Below are 18207 nucleotides of genomic sequence, written 5' to 3'. Positions count from 1 at the left end.
AGCTTCCGGGACTTCCCCAGTATACAGGGAACCTTACCAAAGGGACAGTGTTCTTGGTGTTGGTGGGTCACTATACCATCTCCCGTGGATAGTAGAGGATTCTCATGGCCTCTTGGCTTCCAGTTCCTTGTGCTTCCATGGCTGCCCAACTTCCTTTCCGAGGGACATGCTCTGTTATGGCTAATTAATTCAAGCAGGTTACAGTTTGCAGCTCTTCCTCCAGTGGCCTTGTGTACATCTGTGTTGTGATTGTTTCAATATTCATCTTAGGATTTCTCTGTATAATTTAATTATTTTATCTTTAGTTTCTATCAAAAGCAGCTCATATTTTCAATTAATCCATTTTGCCTATGGATAATGCTAACAGTAGCTAACATTATGAGCGCCCATTTGTAATATATATGTGTGTATGTATATGTAAATAAAGCATATATATAAATATTCAACTTTGCATACGTTATCTCACTTAACCCGAACAATAACCCTATGGGGCATCGACAATTCTCACTTTATAGATCAAGAACCTGAGAGTTACATAGGTTAAGGGACAGCCCAAGTGATAAAGTTGGAATATAACCTCAGGAGGTTCCATTCCAAGAACTTAACAACCTGACAACCTTTTACCATTTAGTGTCTGAGTTCTAAAATCTGGCTTTACAAATACCTCTGTGTGTGTCACCTGTGGGTGACCTGAGCATTGTTGAATTCTGATTGGTTGAATTTTTATTGTTGGAATGTCAAATGCTAATGGAGTCATAAGAATGCAGATTTCATAATTGCTTTTTCAATGAATTGATGTTGGGTTTTATAGTTTTTAATATATACATATGTGTATCTATCTATATCTATATCTATCTATCTATCTATCTATCTATCTATGTTTTAAGTTTTAGTTTAAGTAGGCTCCATACCCAATGTGGGTCTTGAACTTACAATCCTAAGATCAAGGGTCACATGCTGTACTGACTGAGCCAGCCAGGCAACCCGGATTTTATAGTCTATACTGTACTTAAAACAAAAGCTCTTTTGTAAAAAAAAAAAAAAAAAAAAAAAAAAAAAAAAAAAAAAAAAAGGGTTATGAAGGAAACATCTGAAAACATCCAGGTCAATAGATCCTGGTGATGAAATGCCCCCAAACACATGGCTCCTTCAAAAAAGGGACATATTCCTACAGCAGTTTCTACAAACCAAACCTGTATGAATGCAGAGAGAACATAAGAGTGAAAAGCAAGAGTTCTGAATCGTTATTCAGGTTTACTGAGCGCTTTGTACCAGATACTGTTTTAAGCTCTATATGTATATTAACTCATATAACAATCAAGAAACCTATGAAGTAGGCACTATTTTCATCCCCATCTTACAAGTAAGAAAACTGAGGCCCAGAGAGATGAAGCAACTTGGTCCCAAGCTAGTTATCGGTGGAGCCAGGATTTGAAGTCAGGCAGCCTGGGATGCGTTGTTCACCACCACCGAGCTCTCCCCAGTGATTGTTGTGGGCTCTTGTCCTTGACACTCTGTCATCTATTTGTGGAGCCTTTTCTGTTTGTGCGCTTGGATTCTTTGGGGTTTCCTCAAGCCTAGTCTTCCCTAGGAGATCTGGTGATTTGCCCTGACACCCAGAATAGATATGGGAAGGCTTAGTAGCTGTGATTCATGATCCATATCTTAGATTGAGTGGGAAGTTTTGTGTTTGCTGAAATCCTCCTCATCTTTAAATCTCATGGTTGTTGATAGAGGGATATAATAAGATAAGCCAAAGGTATCAAAGGGAATCGAAATTGTTTAATGTAAATATAGTCCAAGGAGGACTTCTCTACTTGATAAAAAAGTGCATATAATGGGTCTCATTTGAATGCAAAGAGAGAAGAAGGCTTAATAATGATGATGGTAGTAAGCACTTGTAGAGCACTCACTTCAGGCTACCCAGAGTTCTCACTGGAGTACAGATACTAACTTAGCCTCAGCCAGAGCAGTCAGCCTAGCTTTCAATGTGTCAAAACACGGAGTTTGAGCCCTTCAAGAATTTTCAGAAAGTGATTATCAGGAGAGGTTCCCAGGAAGGGTTAAGGGGCCCACGGACTCTCTTCCCACCTGGCTGTGTGACATTGGGCAATTGAACCTCTTGTGCTATTTCTTCATACGTATTATGCGTAAACAATGGTTCCTATCACAGAGGGTTGTTATGAGAATTAAATAATACATAAATATAAACACGTGCATATAGTACATGACAGTACAGTTGGATAAATCTGAGTTGCTATTGCTGTTGTCACCATTAATATGGCCATGTCCACCTCTGATGATTTGCAAGCACAAGAAAGGATCATTTTCTTTCCACTAGTAACTGTGGTATGCCGGATGTTTCTCCTCTGTTCCTCAGGGCAATTCTCAGCTCCTCCGTTGTTACCCTCATGGGCGGTGGAGGAACTGTCCCAGCTCTCAGCTGGGAAGAAAGAGCGGGTGGGGAGAATGAGGAGGGAGGGAGCGAAGCGGAGACCCAGAGACAGAGGTGACAGAGGGGCAGCAAGAAGAGAAATAATTTGCAGCGAAACAGAACTGGAGACTGACGCGGGCCCTCTCATCGCTCTCCACTTCTTGGACCTGGAACGGATTATTTTACTTTCTAACCTGGACCCGCGACGCCGGGCTGGGTGCAGAGGCCACATCGCCCCCTCTCTGACTCTGCTCCCCCTCCCCACCCCCCAACTCCGGGCCCCGCCCCGCGATTGGCTGGCTCCACCCGGGCCGTCGCCGATTGGCGCTCGCCAGCCGGGTCTACGGGGTTTAAAGAGGGGGGCGGGGGCGCACTGCCCAGCCGCGCCGCTGTCCCCGCCGCCGTGCGCCCGTCGCGCCGTCGGAGCTGGGCTCGCGGCCTCTCTTTGCCTGCCGCCGCTTCCAGCGTCGCACGTCCGTCCGTCGCCGGTCAGCGGCTCTCGAGGGCGCGCGCGAGAGGACCGCGGCAGGTGCGGTCCAGTCCCAGGCGCAGGCACAGCTGGTGAGGGGCGAGGCCCGCAGACGCCAAGGTGGCCACCATGGTGGCCACGTGCCTGCAGGTAGTGGGCTTCGTCACGAGCTTCGTGGGTTGGATCGGCATCATCGTCACCACGTCCACCAACGACTGGGTGGTGACCTGCGGCTACACCATCCCCACCTGCCGCAAGCTGGACGAACTGGGCTCCAAGGGGCTGTGGGCAGACTGCGTCATGGCCACGGGGCTGTACCACTGCAAGCCCCTGGTGGACATCCTCATCCTGCCGGGTAAGGACCCCACCTCTCGAGCGGCTGCTCCTAGCCCTTACCGTCGGGGCAGACCCGGGATGGGCGCATTAGATGGCGTTCACAGAAACGTTTCAAGGCCTTGAAGACCTTAGCGCACATTTTGATACTTCCAGTCCCACCTTGTAGAGAGATTAGGCAGTCCTGAATTTAGCCTCTCTCAGCCTCAGTTTTCTTATCCGGAATTTGGGATGATAGTGGTAGCCACTGGCCGAGTCACCCTGAGAAGTTAATAAACTGAGACGCAGACACCTAGTTGGAACTCTGTCCATGTTAACGACTGACGGTCACCCACCTGCCTCAGGCTCCCACCGTCAGTGGTTCAGAAGTACTGTACTTCCCTCCACCCGCCCCCCCCCCCCCGGGGGCCTCTTCCCTCGGGCGTTAGACTCCACCCGCAGAGGCGAGGAGGAGAGAAACCCTAGCATTCCAGCGATCCCAACAGGAGTAGGCCGAGTTACCCGGTCTTTCGTCTTTGTGAGACTGGCCACAAGTCCCGGACCTCCTAGCTCTGCCAGGTCGGTTCCCGTAGGTCCGGGGGGCCTGTGTTACTCCCCCCACCCCTTGCCCCCGCAGTGGGGGCGTCGGTCCGCGGGCCTGCGGGGATTCCACTCCCTGCCTCTGCACCTCTCATGTCCACTAGGGAAGAGCTGTCGTCCCCAGGGGGGCCCCGCTCACCTGGGGAGAAGGCGCGCCACCATCGGTCGCTCGCTCCCCTCCAGCTGCGGGAGACAAGGGAAGAATTATCTAGCCTCCCAACTCCTTCGATGCCAGCAGGGGTCGGGTTCGGAGGGGGTGGTGGGCACTGAAAAATTCTGGGCAACAGTTTCAATTCAGATGTAAACCTCGAGCCAGTGGGTGGTTGGGTGATTGGCGAGGTCGTGGGCTCCCCTTAAGGATTGCCTTCTGTCCCCGCTAGTCTTTGAGGATGGTGCCCATTTAAAGGCCTATCCTTAACCAGCGGGGCAACTTGGTCTCAAGACCAGTTTGGGAGCCTTTGGCTTTGTGCCATCTCCTGGGTGAGCCTTTAGCTCCCTAGAGACTCTGCTCCCCCTTTAAACCTACCCCAAAGTGCCTCCTATTTCCCAGTCCTTGTGGTTGGAATCAATCCCCCCTTCCTCCTTGCTGCCCTGGTATTTGACTCTTGTTTCCATCAGGGCACATTTTGACATTTTTGTTCATTGTGAATCAAGTTTCCCTACACATTTTAAATTCCTCAAAGATAAAGATGGCGTCCTACTCTCTTTCCATCCTCTCCTGCATCAGGAAATCCGGGGAACAGGGCTGGTGCACACAATGTACTTTCTTCTTTTCCGTTTTGAACTTTCAGAATGACAGAGATGGGGGGAACCCAGATCTTCACTTACCTTCACTTAATGGTGGCCTTGGTAGACCTGGGTCAGACTCCGGGATCCAGTGCTCATAACCTGGGTAATTTAGGACAATTCACTAATGTCTGTGAATCCCAAATGTCTTCCTTTAAAAAGTAAAATCAAACCAACCACCTATCTTACAGAGTTGTTTTGGGGATTAGATATGAGAAATGTAAACCTCCTTTGATGTAGTGTAGGTTTCACAAATTGTAGCTATAATTTTTTTTCAAAAAGCTGGGCATGGTATTTGTAGGAATCTGATTGAAGCATAAAATCACTCTTTCCTTCCTTCCCCTGAAATTAAGTTTACTGAGCATTCAGAGCCAAGTGGTTTATTTTCGGAGAACAGACCATGTTCCATCCTACAGATGGAGTACATTTTAGGGAGGGCCTAATCCTTCCTGCTGTCCCCCTCCCTCACACCTGGGTGGGGACAGGAACAGATCTCAGTGTCCATCTTTTGTTTTTTTAGACATGGCCTTGGCATCTAGCACATGGATAGCCTGCACTATGAATTTCAGAACCTCAGTTGCTAGTTGACCGTCTCCGTTGTGTTCACCCTGCTCTCCTATAAGCTGCAGGGGCGTAGGACTTCCGTCAGAGATCCTGTTTCAGAATCCTGTGGCTCCTCTTTGGGGGGGTCTTCGAGTCAATAAAGTCAATAGTTGAGTGTTTACCCTTAATTTTGAAGAAGCTGAGGTGGGTAATGACTGGAAGAGTACCCTTGTGGAGTCTGAATTCTGGTAAAATAGCTAGGTCTTGCTAAGAGACAGTGTTGCAGTTGCGTCTTGGTATGAGAGTCGTGTGGAGTGTGTGGAGGCAGAAATCAGGGCTCATTTTTGGCTTTGCCTTTAACTCTACCCACCCTCCCACCCGCAGCCACTAGCTTAATTTCCTCTGAGTGAAAAAGGAAGAGTAATAAGTACAACCCCCTCCTTTATTTTTGGAGAAGGGAGAGTGTTTTAATGAGAAACAATACATTGAAGTCTGCCATATTCTGCTAGTATCTTGTCAGATTTATTGTACATAAATTTGCACATATTGTAATCTGTTTCTTAATGAAATTGTTACCTGGCATTTTATTTGACAGCATAACGTTCAATTGGGTTTGCTCCACTCTTATTCAACTTCTTTTTTTTTTAAATTTTTAATGTTTATTTTTATTTGGAGAGAGAGAGAGAGAGGGAGGGAGAGAGAGAACATGAGTGGGGGAGGGGTAGAGAGAGAGGGAGAGAGGGAATCCAAAGCAGGCTCCAGGCACTGAGCTGTCAGCATAGAGCCCGATGGGGGGCTCGAACTCGTGAACTGCAAGATCATGACCTGAGCTGAAGTCGGACGCTTAACCGACTGAGCTATCCAGGCTCCCCTATCATTCAGCTTCTTATTCCTTAATTCATAATTGTATGTTTACGTCATCTGCTGGGGGCACTGTGTTAACTCCATGAAGACCAAAGCAGGAGTCTGCCCTCTAGGAATCTTTGGGGCCAGAGAGATGCCTTTAGAGCGGATACCAGACCTTTGTGGAAGCATGCCCAGGAGACTGTGGGTGAGGCAGGAGATGGAGTCTGACCATCAGTCAGTAGGGGTCAGGATTCGTGAGCACAGCAGTCTCTGGGGAGATGTCAAGAGAGGAAGCCTGAGTCTTAGTTTAGTTAGGGCCACACGCTATGTACAACGTGAATTAAAAGCACATGGTTAGGACAAAATCGCCGAATATACCTGGTATAAAATGATTGCACTGACACAGAGTAATAACACTGGTAATAATAGCTAATCTTTTTGGAATACTTAGTATGCGCTAGGCACTGTTGTAAGCACTGTATGAATTAACTAATTTAATCTTGGTTGAATTCTTTTAGAGAGATATAGGTACTATTATATTTTTACTTTATAGATGCGGAGAGTGTCAAGACATAACAGTTCAGTAACTTGCCCAAGGTCACACAGGTAGAGTGTATCAGCAGCAGGCTGGAGTCAACATAGACCCTCACAGAAGGCATCTTGGAAGATTTGAGTTTTAATCTGAATTTTTCATAAGGTGATGCAACAGTGTAGTTGGACTCTTGGCCTCTTCATCCTGAAGGCTTAGACCAGTGGTCTAGCCTAGAGCTCTCCATCCAGTATCTCCAGCCTCCAACCTCCCTTTCGTGTCATGGAGTCACTTTAAAAACTGAACATGTGAAGTGATCTTAGATAACATTTACCACATTCTAAGTCCTGGAATGGGACGAGAGGAAGGCAGATGGTGCTGAATTCCCTTGAGCCAGGGTTCAGGGGTCAGGGAGACCCACGGTCTAACCCCTCTGTGTGCTCTCTTGTGTCCAGGCTATGTGCAGGCTTGCCGAGCCCTGATGATCGCAGCTTCAGTCCTGGGTCTGCCGGCCATTCTCCTGCTGCTGACGGTTCTCCCCTGCATCCGAATGGGCCATGAGCCTGGTGTGGCCAAGTACAGGCGAGCCCAGCTGGCTGGCGTTATGCTCATTCTGCTAGGTAAGATAGCTTTCTGTATAGCACCCCAGCTCCAAGTGAGTCTGATGAATCTCAGATCTTGCTGCTGCTTCATTGAGTTCAAGAGCATGTAAAAGGAAGCCAAGTGAATCCACCCAGGAAAAGATCCCCACAATGTGTATCCCTTTATGTTTCCTGCGTCGTTTATGCAGACGGATGTGTAATATCTGTGGGGGTCACTAGGCATGAAAATAAATTTAAAACCAAAAGGTAAAAAGGATTTTGAGGGTATACTTAAGAGAGAGACCAAGCGACAGAAGAGTAACACAGTGGAATCTTTTCTTTGGGAATACCTTTGCCCGGATCCCATAGCAGGTCAACTGAGTCAGAATTACTTGGCATCAGACCAAGCAAAGATATTTTTGGAAAGCTTCCAGGTGATTCTTACTTGTAGCCACGATCGAAAACTTCAGTTAACCTATCAGGAAAGAGTAGAGAAAGGAGGGCAAGGGAAAAGCAAGATGTTGAGGGTGGTAGATCACTAGTGATGATTCAGTCTTTTATACAGTAAAGATTCACTGGGCATCTGCGGAGTGCCAGGCATCACGGTTGGCATTGGGGAGCCTGGGGAAGAAGGTAGTCTCTGCTTGGAGTGCACTTGGATATTTTCATGGAGTGTGGCATGTGCTCATCTAAAGAAGGTACACAGATTGTGCACACACATAGGAAGGAACTTAAGACTGGAGGAGTTTCCCAGAGCAGAGGATCCCAGTGATGAGAGTTGAAGAGAAGGTGGTGAAATCTTAGAATGCGGGGGGTGGAGGGTGGGGAGGGGGCACAGCCCAGGCCTAGGAAATGGCACGTGCCCATTCAGTTTTCCTTGTTGTGCTTGCCCACAGAGGGCTTGATTTAACAACCTAGGGAGGGTCCTTCTAGCTCTGCTCTCTTGAGTGACTTCATTTCTCTCTACTTTTTTCTTGAGTGCTAATTCCATCAGCACATTCTAAATCCTAATAGAAGACATGAATTTTAAGAACAGCAGCTCTTGTTGCAGAGTGCACTGATACATCGGTGAGCAGCAACTGCTCTGCATATGGGTTATACACGAAGTCAGGTATTCCTGAGACAAGGAATTCCCATCCCCAAACTGGTATCAGACCATGTGCTTAAAGGTAAGGGTCAGGGTTCTATGCGGGTCAATGCCACTTAGTAATGGTCACACACAGTGATATTGGTGAGGGAAGGGGACATGAGAGGTAGGGATGCCATTTCCCAAGATTGCAAAGGGATGGAGGTTTTCAGGGGCTTGTGAAGCCACAGAAAATTCAGAGGAGGGGCTTGTACACACAACTGTGTGTGTGTGTGTGTGTGTGTGTGTGTAGGGGGGAGGGGTGGGTAACAGGAGCAAAAAGGCCAGAGGGCCACTGTCATTTCCAGAGAAGAATCTGGGCATGGACATTTTGGGTCCAGCCACAAAGAATTTGTGATGGAGTGCCCCATGGAACACACAATCAGTATCATGTGACTCATCTAACTCACAAGGTCCTCTTTACAGTGCTTTTTGGAAGTCAGATCTTTACATTCGAATTCTCTTTCCAACAGTTAGACCAAAGCTCTACAGGTAAATTGGTTTGCGGAATCCAGGTGGAAACCCTTGTCATCTTTGGCAGGCACCATGGTTGCTTTCCGCATATTCTTACAGAAGTCCCACAGGGCTCTCTCTATCTCTGAGGGTGCCAGAGCCAAAAGGTGGGCCTGTTGTATTAGGTGTTCATTTTTAGAAATTCTGGCCTTCCATCTGAGAGTCACCGAGTATCCACTAAGATATTTTTGGCTGTGAAATTCCCCAGGGCTTTCAGATAATGCAGGAATGTGGAGTTTTCAATAAGGAGGTACTGAAAACAAACAAACAGATAAACAAACAAACAAAACCCAGCCTTGTTGGAAAATAAAGATATAAAAGCAAGTACATACAGACAAATTGGTATTTAAATAAACTCTAAAACCAACTGAATCGTCCAGCTGAATAGCAAGGGTTATTAAAAAACCAAAGGCAACCAGTTGTTTGAAACTTCCTAGCTGAATTAAAGCTTTTCTTTACGTTTTTCAAGTGGGTTGGTTGGTGTATGGGGACAGAATCACAGAGAGGAGTGTGAGGTGGGGTGGGGAGTGGTGTGGGTCCCTCAGTCCCTGACTCCTGTCTGAGTGAAAAGATGGAGGGGCATTGAGTGATCTGGCCCTCTCAGAGAGGCTGTACCTTTCCAGCCACTCGCTATTAGTTTGGGCTGAGGACACCTCCCTGTGCCCTCTTGTAGCGTTTAATTTCCAGTGTTACCTGCCGCCTCTTTCACGGCTCCTGCCGGATTTATTTCTCAGTGCGTGGCCATTTGCCTTCAGGTTGGATGTTGTTTTGACAGGAACAAGCTAGCTCTGGAAATGTAATGCTCATTGTCTCAGTTGTGGCACCGGCTGGTCTCCTCTGGGTCTTCTTTGGAGCCCGGTGCCTCGGTTCCCCTGTTGGCAGTGGGTGGGAGGAGCTAGAGTGAGTGAAGGCTCCCTTTGTGTTGCTCTGGATTGGCTTCTGACGCTCTGCTCTCCCCGGAGAAGCCAGTGCTGGGCTCCTGCTGGATCCTAGAGGTCATCAGTGGTGCTTCCGCTGAGGTGTGGTCACTGACCAAAGGGGACTAGGCAGCACCGGGGTTTTGGGGCCTGGGAACTGGAAACAATACCAAAGCTAATCTTGGTATGGAAACTGTAAGGACTATTAATTAAAATCAGTTCTTCCTGACCCTGAAAATTTTTATTTTTCCAAAAGCTTAAAAAAATTATATGTCTGTTGTACAATAGCTTTATCTTCTCAACTGTCTTAAGTTTGTGAGGATTCAGCCCTGCTTTGGGGGAAGGCATGGGAGCCAGATGTAGCAGGCTCCTTAGATCTAGGATGGATCCAGGCGAACATAATCTGTAGTTTTCTTTTCTTTTTTCTTTTTAATGTTTATTTTTGAGAGAGAGAGAGAGAGAGAGACAGAGCATGAGTGGGGAAGGAGCAGAGAGAGACAGAGACAGAATCTGAAGCAGGCTCCAGGCTCCGAGCTGTCAGCACAGAGCCCGATGTGGGGCTAGAACTCATGAACCATGAGATCATGACCTGAGCCGAAGTTGGTAGCTTAACCGACTGAGCCACCCAGGCGACCCTAGTCTGCAGCTTTTCAAGAGCCCCTGCCAAGGCAGGAAGTGCCTATGCCCTGAGCTGCTTTATCTCATCACTGGGAGCCAGACCAATGGTACTGAATCTCCAATCTACCACTTTCCAGCTGTGTGAACTGGGGCAGTTACTTAATGTCTCTGAGCCTTTCTATGAAATGAGACCATAATGCTTTCATCTGAGATTGGTAAGAATAGTGAAAGGAGGTATGCAAGTTATTTAGCCTGGCGTCTGGCACATAATAAGTGCTCAACAAATGGTTGTTATTATAATTGCTGTTGTTGGTTAGAGGAAATAGAGACCTAAGCCAGAGGGAAGTGGGTATTCTTTTGTTGATGTCTCATTTCTGTGGGGTAATCTCCACACATGGCACTGGTCAAGAGAGACAGTGAGCTGTTCCTGGAAACACTAGGTTGGTTGCATCCTGGTCTAATGGAAACATTTCCATTGTTTACTTTGTAGAAACTGGAGTGTAGGGATCAATAAATAGTTGGGAGTTTTTTTGCTTATTCCATTATAGGAAGCTATGTTAAGCTACCCAACTGAAAATGCTCAAGCTTAGTTCTGATTTGGTCTCATTCTCACCTCATTGTAACTTAGAAAGTACTTGATTTGAGTGTTTCTTGGGGAGATGAGGTAGGGAATGGACAGAAAGAAAGTGTACATTCTTCCCTAAGTGGGACCCTCTCAACTTCTCTCCTTTTTAAAAATATGGCCCCAAGAATCCTATTTGTATTGGAAAAAAAGTTGTTTTAACTTGAAACTTACAAGTTAATAATGGAACTGCTGTAAAATAAAAGGCATGTGCAAATGTGGGACAGGTTGAGTTTGTCCGGCACACAGAATCAGATGTCCTAGGAAAGGTCTCCCTTGGGTGTGTAGTAAACAGTGATGCTCTTAATCCTGGCGTCTTAAGCAAATAGATGGAAAAAGTCTTCCTCTAAAGTCATTAGCTTTCTACAAACAAGTCCGTAATGTCAATCAAATTTTATGTGGGTAGTGGGAAGGCTGCGGTATCTTTAGTACGGTTGTGGCTTAAAATGAACTTACTGGTAAAATTGGAGGAGTTAACTGGTTTATGAGGTCTCTCCTATCTCTAAATTCTGTGATTAAAAAAATATTAAATAACCATGAGACTGGCTTTTAAAAAAGGTTATGGGAAAAAAAAGATAATGATGTGTGAAATAGAAAAATAAAGGAAAAAATGTTGAAAGCAGGCCAGGAAAAATAATATAGTCAAACATTCCATTGACTTGTTTTAAATATTAAATCTTCATAAAAGCCATAGTATGAGAGGAGTATGTCTTTTGGCAACTATGTTTTCTTATGTCAAAATTTAGAGAATGACAAATGATAAAAATAAAAAGTAAAATTTTTCTAGATTCAAATTATAAGGAAACAACAAATAAATATGACTCCAGCCAATAGCTCATTAGAAATCTCATTACTTGTTGCCTTAAGTTAACTGGCACAAAGCTAAAGTTTGTTGCTATTTAGATCATATGTTATAATAGCATCAATTGTAGAAGGCAGCATTCTTTGCATTGTAAAAAGTTTAAAAGGAGAAAGTTTAAGAAATAGTTTTTATTGTGGAAAATTTCATACATACACAGAAGTAGAAAAAATAGTATAATGAACCCCCATGAGCCCAAACTCATTCTCAGTCACAGCCAATCTGCTTCATCCATGTACTTCTTTTCTTCTAGTCCCCAGATTTTTTTTTGAAGCAAATCTCAGATATAATGTCAAGGAAGAATTTTTCCAGTATTACTTATATCATTCAGAGTAATTTATGTGATTTTAATGGAAATATTGCTTGGTGCTAGAAATAATGCTCTTAAAAGTACTATCAGTTCTTAGTTCTGAAAGTGACAAAGCCTGAAAACAGAGATGTTCATTGGAGGAAGGAAGAAATGAATCTGGTGCCCTTCTGCCTTTTTGGGCCCCCTTGTCAGTCTTTCCCTCTGTCTCTAAATTGTTACCTTCAAAGTCAAACACACATGTACTAATATTATTTAATTTCACATTTATTTAACTCCGTATATTACTGTGTGTCATTTAATCCCTAAAGAAATTAAAAGCTGTGTTTACATTTCATTGCTCTAAAATTGCTTTTCCAACTATTTTCTGTGTTTGGCTCTATCAAGATCATTGTTAACTTTTAATGAGGCTGTATTCTGTCAACTAAAGAACACATTGTATTACATTATTTGAAACTTACCAAAAGAGGCAAACAATTTATTCTATAAAGAGCAGGAGTTCTACTGGTGAGAGGACCAAGTCTGGATGAATCTATAATCTACACAGTGAAGCTTTCTTCTCCCCTGCTCTCCTTCTCCTCCACTTCCCCCTCCTCCTCCTTTTTTTTTTTTTTAATTTTTATTTTAGCTAAGTATGTCCCCAATTTTTACTTTCTGCTCCCTCCCAAATGACTTATTCCTGCCCCCCTTGTACAGTTAACTATTGCATCTTTTGAAGGTAGAAGAGGAGAAACAGATTGAAAAATCTGAGTGTTAAAATTCTTCTATTAGAGACTTACTTAAAAAATACATTCTGATGACATGCAAAGAAAAGCAATGAAAATTCTCTTTATCTTTCTTCACTTTTCTTTACCTTATGGGAAACTGTGACTTTTTTAGAAAAGCATTTTCTTTTCTCCAAATAATTGGGAGAGCCATTATAAACTCTGTGTGTGTGTGTGTGTGTGTCTGTGTGTGTGTGCACACGTGCACACAAACAGAAATAAATCCAGCAGGCCTTCTGTGTCATTAAGACAGCCCCAAATTATTGCCAGTTTTATTAATATTTTACATCTTTTGGTTAAGTAATGCATTTTAACTTGCATTTTAACTTTACTGCTGAAAACATTCCCCTTTCCCTTCAAACGATGCTGAAATTGAGTAAATTCTCCTTTTTTAGTTTCTAAACATTCTTCATTCTGAGTTCAGTTGAAGGTCACTGTTTGTATTGAACCTCTCATTTCCCTTCGTGTTGTGTGGCGGCCTGTCATCTTTCAGTGGTTTTGATGTGGTTCGTCTCTGAGAGCCACAGGAATCCGACCCAGAGTTCATTTCTCTGCTAGGAAATAAAGACCCCGCTAGCACTAGTCTGCCTTGTTTTGCATGGATTATAAAAGGAGGAGATTTTTAATGAGGTAAATCATGAGTTTGTAACTTTAAGTGTGTTAAAGTCACATTAAGGTTTTATGATTTTGGAAGTCAGTTTTGATGTGTTTGAAGTGGAAAGTAGACTTGAAATGAGACCACCTCTCATCCGCTCACCCACCCATTCAGTCCTGATAGGCTCATTATTTAAATGTTTAGACATGTTCCTGATTTTTCCTTTTTCTAGTGAATTACACTGGAATAAAATCTAATAAAATCCCTAAGGCAATCAAAATCAAGACTGATGGTTATTTTTGGAATATTGAGCCTGATTTCTTTCCCTGTGTGAAGATACTCTTATTATTTTGCTTAGGAAAGGGGGAAGAACTAAATGAAATTAGAGGAAATTTCTTTTTTTTTTTTTTTTTTATTAAATTTTTTTTTTCAACGTTTTTTATTTTTATTTTTGGGACAGAGAGAGACAGAGCATGAACGGGGGAGGGGCAGAGAGAGAGGGAGACACAGAATCGGAAACAGGCTCCAGGCTCCGAGCCATCAGCCCAGAGCCTGACGCGGGGCTCGAACTCAGGGACCGCGAGATCGTGACCTGGCTGAAGTCGGCCCCCCTACCGACTGCGCCACCCAGGCGCCCCTAGAGGCAATTTCTTATCTTATTCTATAAAATCTACATCAAGTCTGTATTGGAGTTAGGTTTACGTGAAATGTGGGGAATACTTGTGAGTGTGTGTGTGTGTGTGTGTGTGTTGTATGTATAAATACGAAGTAATTGAAAAATATTATACCTAATTTGAACCATAAGCTGTTTTCAAACCAGTTGTTTGGCAATCAAATATTTTTTTTCCTATGGAATTCATCTTTTCACTCTCCACCTTCTCCCTCTAATCAAGCTTGGGTGTTTGGAAGCACTTGCTAGGGTGCTGTTTTGCTCAAGCAGAGAGTGCCCCCTTTGGGGGTCTAGGGGTGTGTAGCTAGGTTATGTGTTGACACGAAGAACCAAGGGCAGTTCTCTCTGGCTGAAATGCTCTAGAAGAGTTTCTGTTTCTTGTCCTGACAGAGAAGACTTCTCTCTTTCTCTGTGCCTTGCTGAGGACAGTAGCCAAGCTGTTCTCCGTGAGTGCCACACTTGGAATGTGCGGCTGGAGGAGGAGAGAAAAAGACTCCCCCACCCCCACCCCCACCAGGTGTTTGAGGTCCTGAGCTGGAAAGGGAAGATACAATTAACACTGGTCTTCTTCTTTTTTAATTTAATTTAATTTAATTTAGTTTAATTTAATTTAATTTAATTTAATAAGTTTATCTATTTATTTTGAAAGAGAGCATGAGTTGGGGAGGAGAGGAGAGCGTGGGAGACAGAGAATCCCAAGCAGGTCAATGCTGTCAACACAGAGCCCAATGCGAAGCTCCATCTCACAAGCTGTGAGATCATGACCTGAGCCAAAATCAAGAGTTGGATGCTCAACCAACTGAGCCACCCAGGAGTCCCAGCACTGGTCATTTTGAGAACATTTTATTCACAGAATGAAAATACATATTCTCATGGTGTCTCATACAAACATTACAGAAGCTGGCATGATTGATTTTACTCTTTTAAGAAAAAAATGAAGACATTAATATATAGACAGATTTTAGCTTCTTAGATGATCTATAACAACTCCTTAAATATGTGAATAGTACATAATTAATGGAGTGAATTTAGGCTGTTAAAAAGTCAATTTGAGCAATCAAAGCCCCCAAATTAACTTTCTTCCTTCTGACTTCCACTTGGGATCTATGTATTTTTATGATAGGAATCACATCTATTTATGTGTATCTATACCCAGCTTGGGGGAATGAGGTTATGTTACAAGTTACACAAATGCAGTGAGCTAGTGTAAGAGATCTTTCAAAATGGGTAAGGCTTCAATCTTTAGTTCAGTTTAGAACTAATGTACGAGGCTGTTAGAATTGAGTGCTTACGTGTACAGAGAAATTATATTTCTTCTATTTGGGCCTAGAGGTAAGTCAGAAAGTCACTCAGTGTGAGTAGAAATCAAAAATGCTTGCTGAGTTGAAAGTAACAAGGATACTGCAGGCAGCAAACATTGCGGTGCTCTGCCTTGAATTTATTGAAAACTTTATGGCTTATGATTGGAAACCTCATTGTTACTGTTTTCTTGATCTGCCGACTTTAATGTATCCTCCCAATTTAAAGCTTCAACTAAAATTTCTGTCCTGCTTGTAGTTGTGAGAAATCAGATGATACCAAAGGAGGTTATGGAGTTGCTTTGTCTAGAGTTGTGCTGTTCAACACATGAGCCACCAGCCACATATGACTATTTAACTTTTAATTAATTAAAATTCAAAACTCTGCTTTTTGATCTCACTGGCCTCATGAAAAACGTTTAAAAGCCCATGTAGCTAGTGAGTGCCGTATTTGGCATTGCTGGTGTAGAGGTTTAAATTTATTTATTTTTTTAACTTTCTTATGGGCTTCTGCCTGCCTTTTTAGCTGCTTTGCTTAGGAAGAGAAGAACTAAATGATATAGAAGCTATTTCTTAGTTTATTCTTTCAAATCTACACCAAGTCTGAAAGGCTGGTTGGTGGAAGACCATAAAATTCTACCATTGCGACCCATCACAAATTCCAACACCATAAAATCCTCGGATGGGTAAATTCTTTTACCTTGAGTGCTGTTTATGGTATGTTGAGATTTTGTGATTGCGAACAGCATCACACAAACTCAAACTCTTAGCTGATATTCCACTGGTGTCTAACAACATTCATCACAGCAAGAGAATTCACATGGCTTCTTCAGGTCTTTGTAATGTGAATTGACCAAATTGAAAAAATAGAGTGGATAAATGGAATGGGCACCACTGTTTCTCATTTCGGAATACCTCAGGCGATGCAGTCATTCAGCTAGTCGACGCCGAGCACATACTATGGGCCTCATAGTGGGTTAAATACTGACTTTACAAACATAAGTAGGACATGGCCACTGCCGTCAAGGAACCCAGAACTTGGAATGGGAAATAGACATGTAAAGAGATAATTATAATACAATTAGGTAAGCATAATAAAAGAATCATAAGTATAGATACACGAAGTAAAGATACATAAGTAAATACAAGTACCTATTTTTCGGCCTCAGTGATTTATTTCTGGGCTTTTACACTGGAGTTCTTTCATCTCTGCCACCAGTTGAAAAAATAAGCATCTAGCAGTTTGACACAGCTTTCGATCGGTTGATTCTATAGATGCAAACTTGTAGGTTCAGGTTGCCACGGGAGCAGAGCTGTGCGTATCAAGCTTTCCGGAGTTAGTTGGAGGCCAGAGGGGTGTGCATGTGGAGTGAAGGGAAGCCTGTCTGCTGCTCGGGGTGTGTGATGGGTGTGCCCAGTCATAGCCCTCTCATGTCTCCCCAGCTCTCTGTGCCATGGTTGCCACCATCTGGTTTCCTGTGTGCGCCCACCGCGAGACCACCATCGTGAGCTTTGGCTACTCCCTGTATGCAGGCTGGATCGGTGCTGTCCTGTGCCTCGTGGGTGGCTGTGTCATCGTCTGCTGCGCTGGAGATGCCCAGGCGTTTGGTGAAAACCGTTTCTACTACTCTTCGGGCTCCAGCTCCCCAACCCATGCCAAGAGTGCCCACGTATAAGAGGGCTGCTAGCCTGCCCACGGAGGTGCTGCAGATACTGGGGCCACGGCCCTCGGTTTGCTTGCCACAGGCGGGGAAAGCCCACTCCGCTGCCAGGCTCCAACGCCAAAGGTCCAGAAAAGCATCCTGTCTGGCATTTTTTAGTCTTAACACCCTGCTCCCCATTTATTGCCTTAAAAGAAATCTTTAGCTCAGAAAATGCCCACACACTTTTCTCATGGTTTTGCCCATTATTAGCTCTTTTCTTGGGCATTAACTTTATTGTTCACCGGGATATATACATATATGTATGTGTATGTGTATATGTATATGTATATGTATATGTATATGTATATGTATATATATATGTATTTTCCTCTCTCTCTTTAAATTTTAAATATCTTGCAAACATTGCTGAGTTGGGTGTGGGGAGAGAAATAAAAGACACTTTTCAAACCGTTACAGATGACAATGGGAGCTTCATAAAGATGCCTCTCTGTTCGCTCCCTCCTCTTCAGCTCCAAGGTCATTTAGTTATAAGCGATAGAAAAAAATAGAACTGGGGACATGGGGTGGGGAGGGAGGGGACTGTGGAACTTTCCTCTATGGGAAACTTTCCCTTTTGTAAGTCAAGGGCAAGGGGCGGGGATATTTTTTAGTTTGTGATTTTACATTTATCTGTACATACTTTTTCAAGATTGATCATTTTTATAACCATGGTTTTCCTGAAATTCTCAATTCATCAGTATGAAGGAAATGAACCGAACAGACTTTAATTATATGACAAATAACAGTACAAGTGAATATAACTGTGACTGACATTCCACAAAACGTTTTTGGTTTCCGGGTTTGTACGGTGTAGTTTTTAATCCTACACTTGCATGTGCTTCAAATTAACACATTTTTAAAGCTTTCCCCCATTCTCTATTTTCATTTTGTTAGCCATCTTGAAGAGATATTGTTTAACATAAATTGTGCTGTTGAATTTGGCTTTACGGGTGTAAACACTGATAGTGTATCAGTATCTGAGACCCCAAACTCTCCAAACATTGATGGTGCATTTTGTTCTTTAAGTGAAATCTGTGCAATAAAATAACAGACTGTCTGCAAAAGTGGCTTTTAATATTCTCTTATTTTCAAAACATTTTCAAAAATGTCACTAA

The 18207-nt window shown here is 43.6% G+C and overlaps 1 protein-coding gene across 1 annotated transcript; it reads left to right on the top strand.

Moving 5' to 3' along the window:
* The first annotated feature begins 2826 nt into the window (after positions 1-2826).
* CLDN11 (claudin 11) lies at positions 2827-18156 on the top strand. Its single transcript, XM_007077074.3, has 3 exons — positions 2827-3258; positions 6975-7139; positions 16833-18156. The coding sequence occupies exons 1-3, from the start codon at positions 3033-3035 to the stop codon at positions 17063-17065; spliced, it is 624 nt and encodes a 207-aa protein (XP_007077136.3). The 5' UTR covers positions 2827-3032; the 3' UTR covers positions 17066-18156.
* Positions 18157-18207: the final 51 nt, after the last annotated feature.

Source organism: Panthera tigris, chromosome C2 (genome assembly GCF_018350195.1).
Source record: "Panthera tigris isolate Pti1 chromosome C2, P.tigris_Pti1_mat1.1, whole genome shotgun sequence".
In the NCBI taxonomy this organism is placed as follows: domain Eukaryota; kingdom Metazoa; phylum Chordata; class Mammalia; order Carnivora; family Felidae; genus Panthera; species Panthera tigris.
Note: the sequence above shows the minus strand (reverse complement) of the source record. Positions and strands in the feature narration are given on the sequence as shown.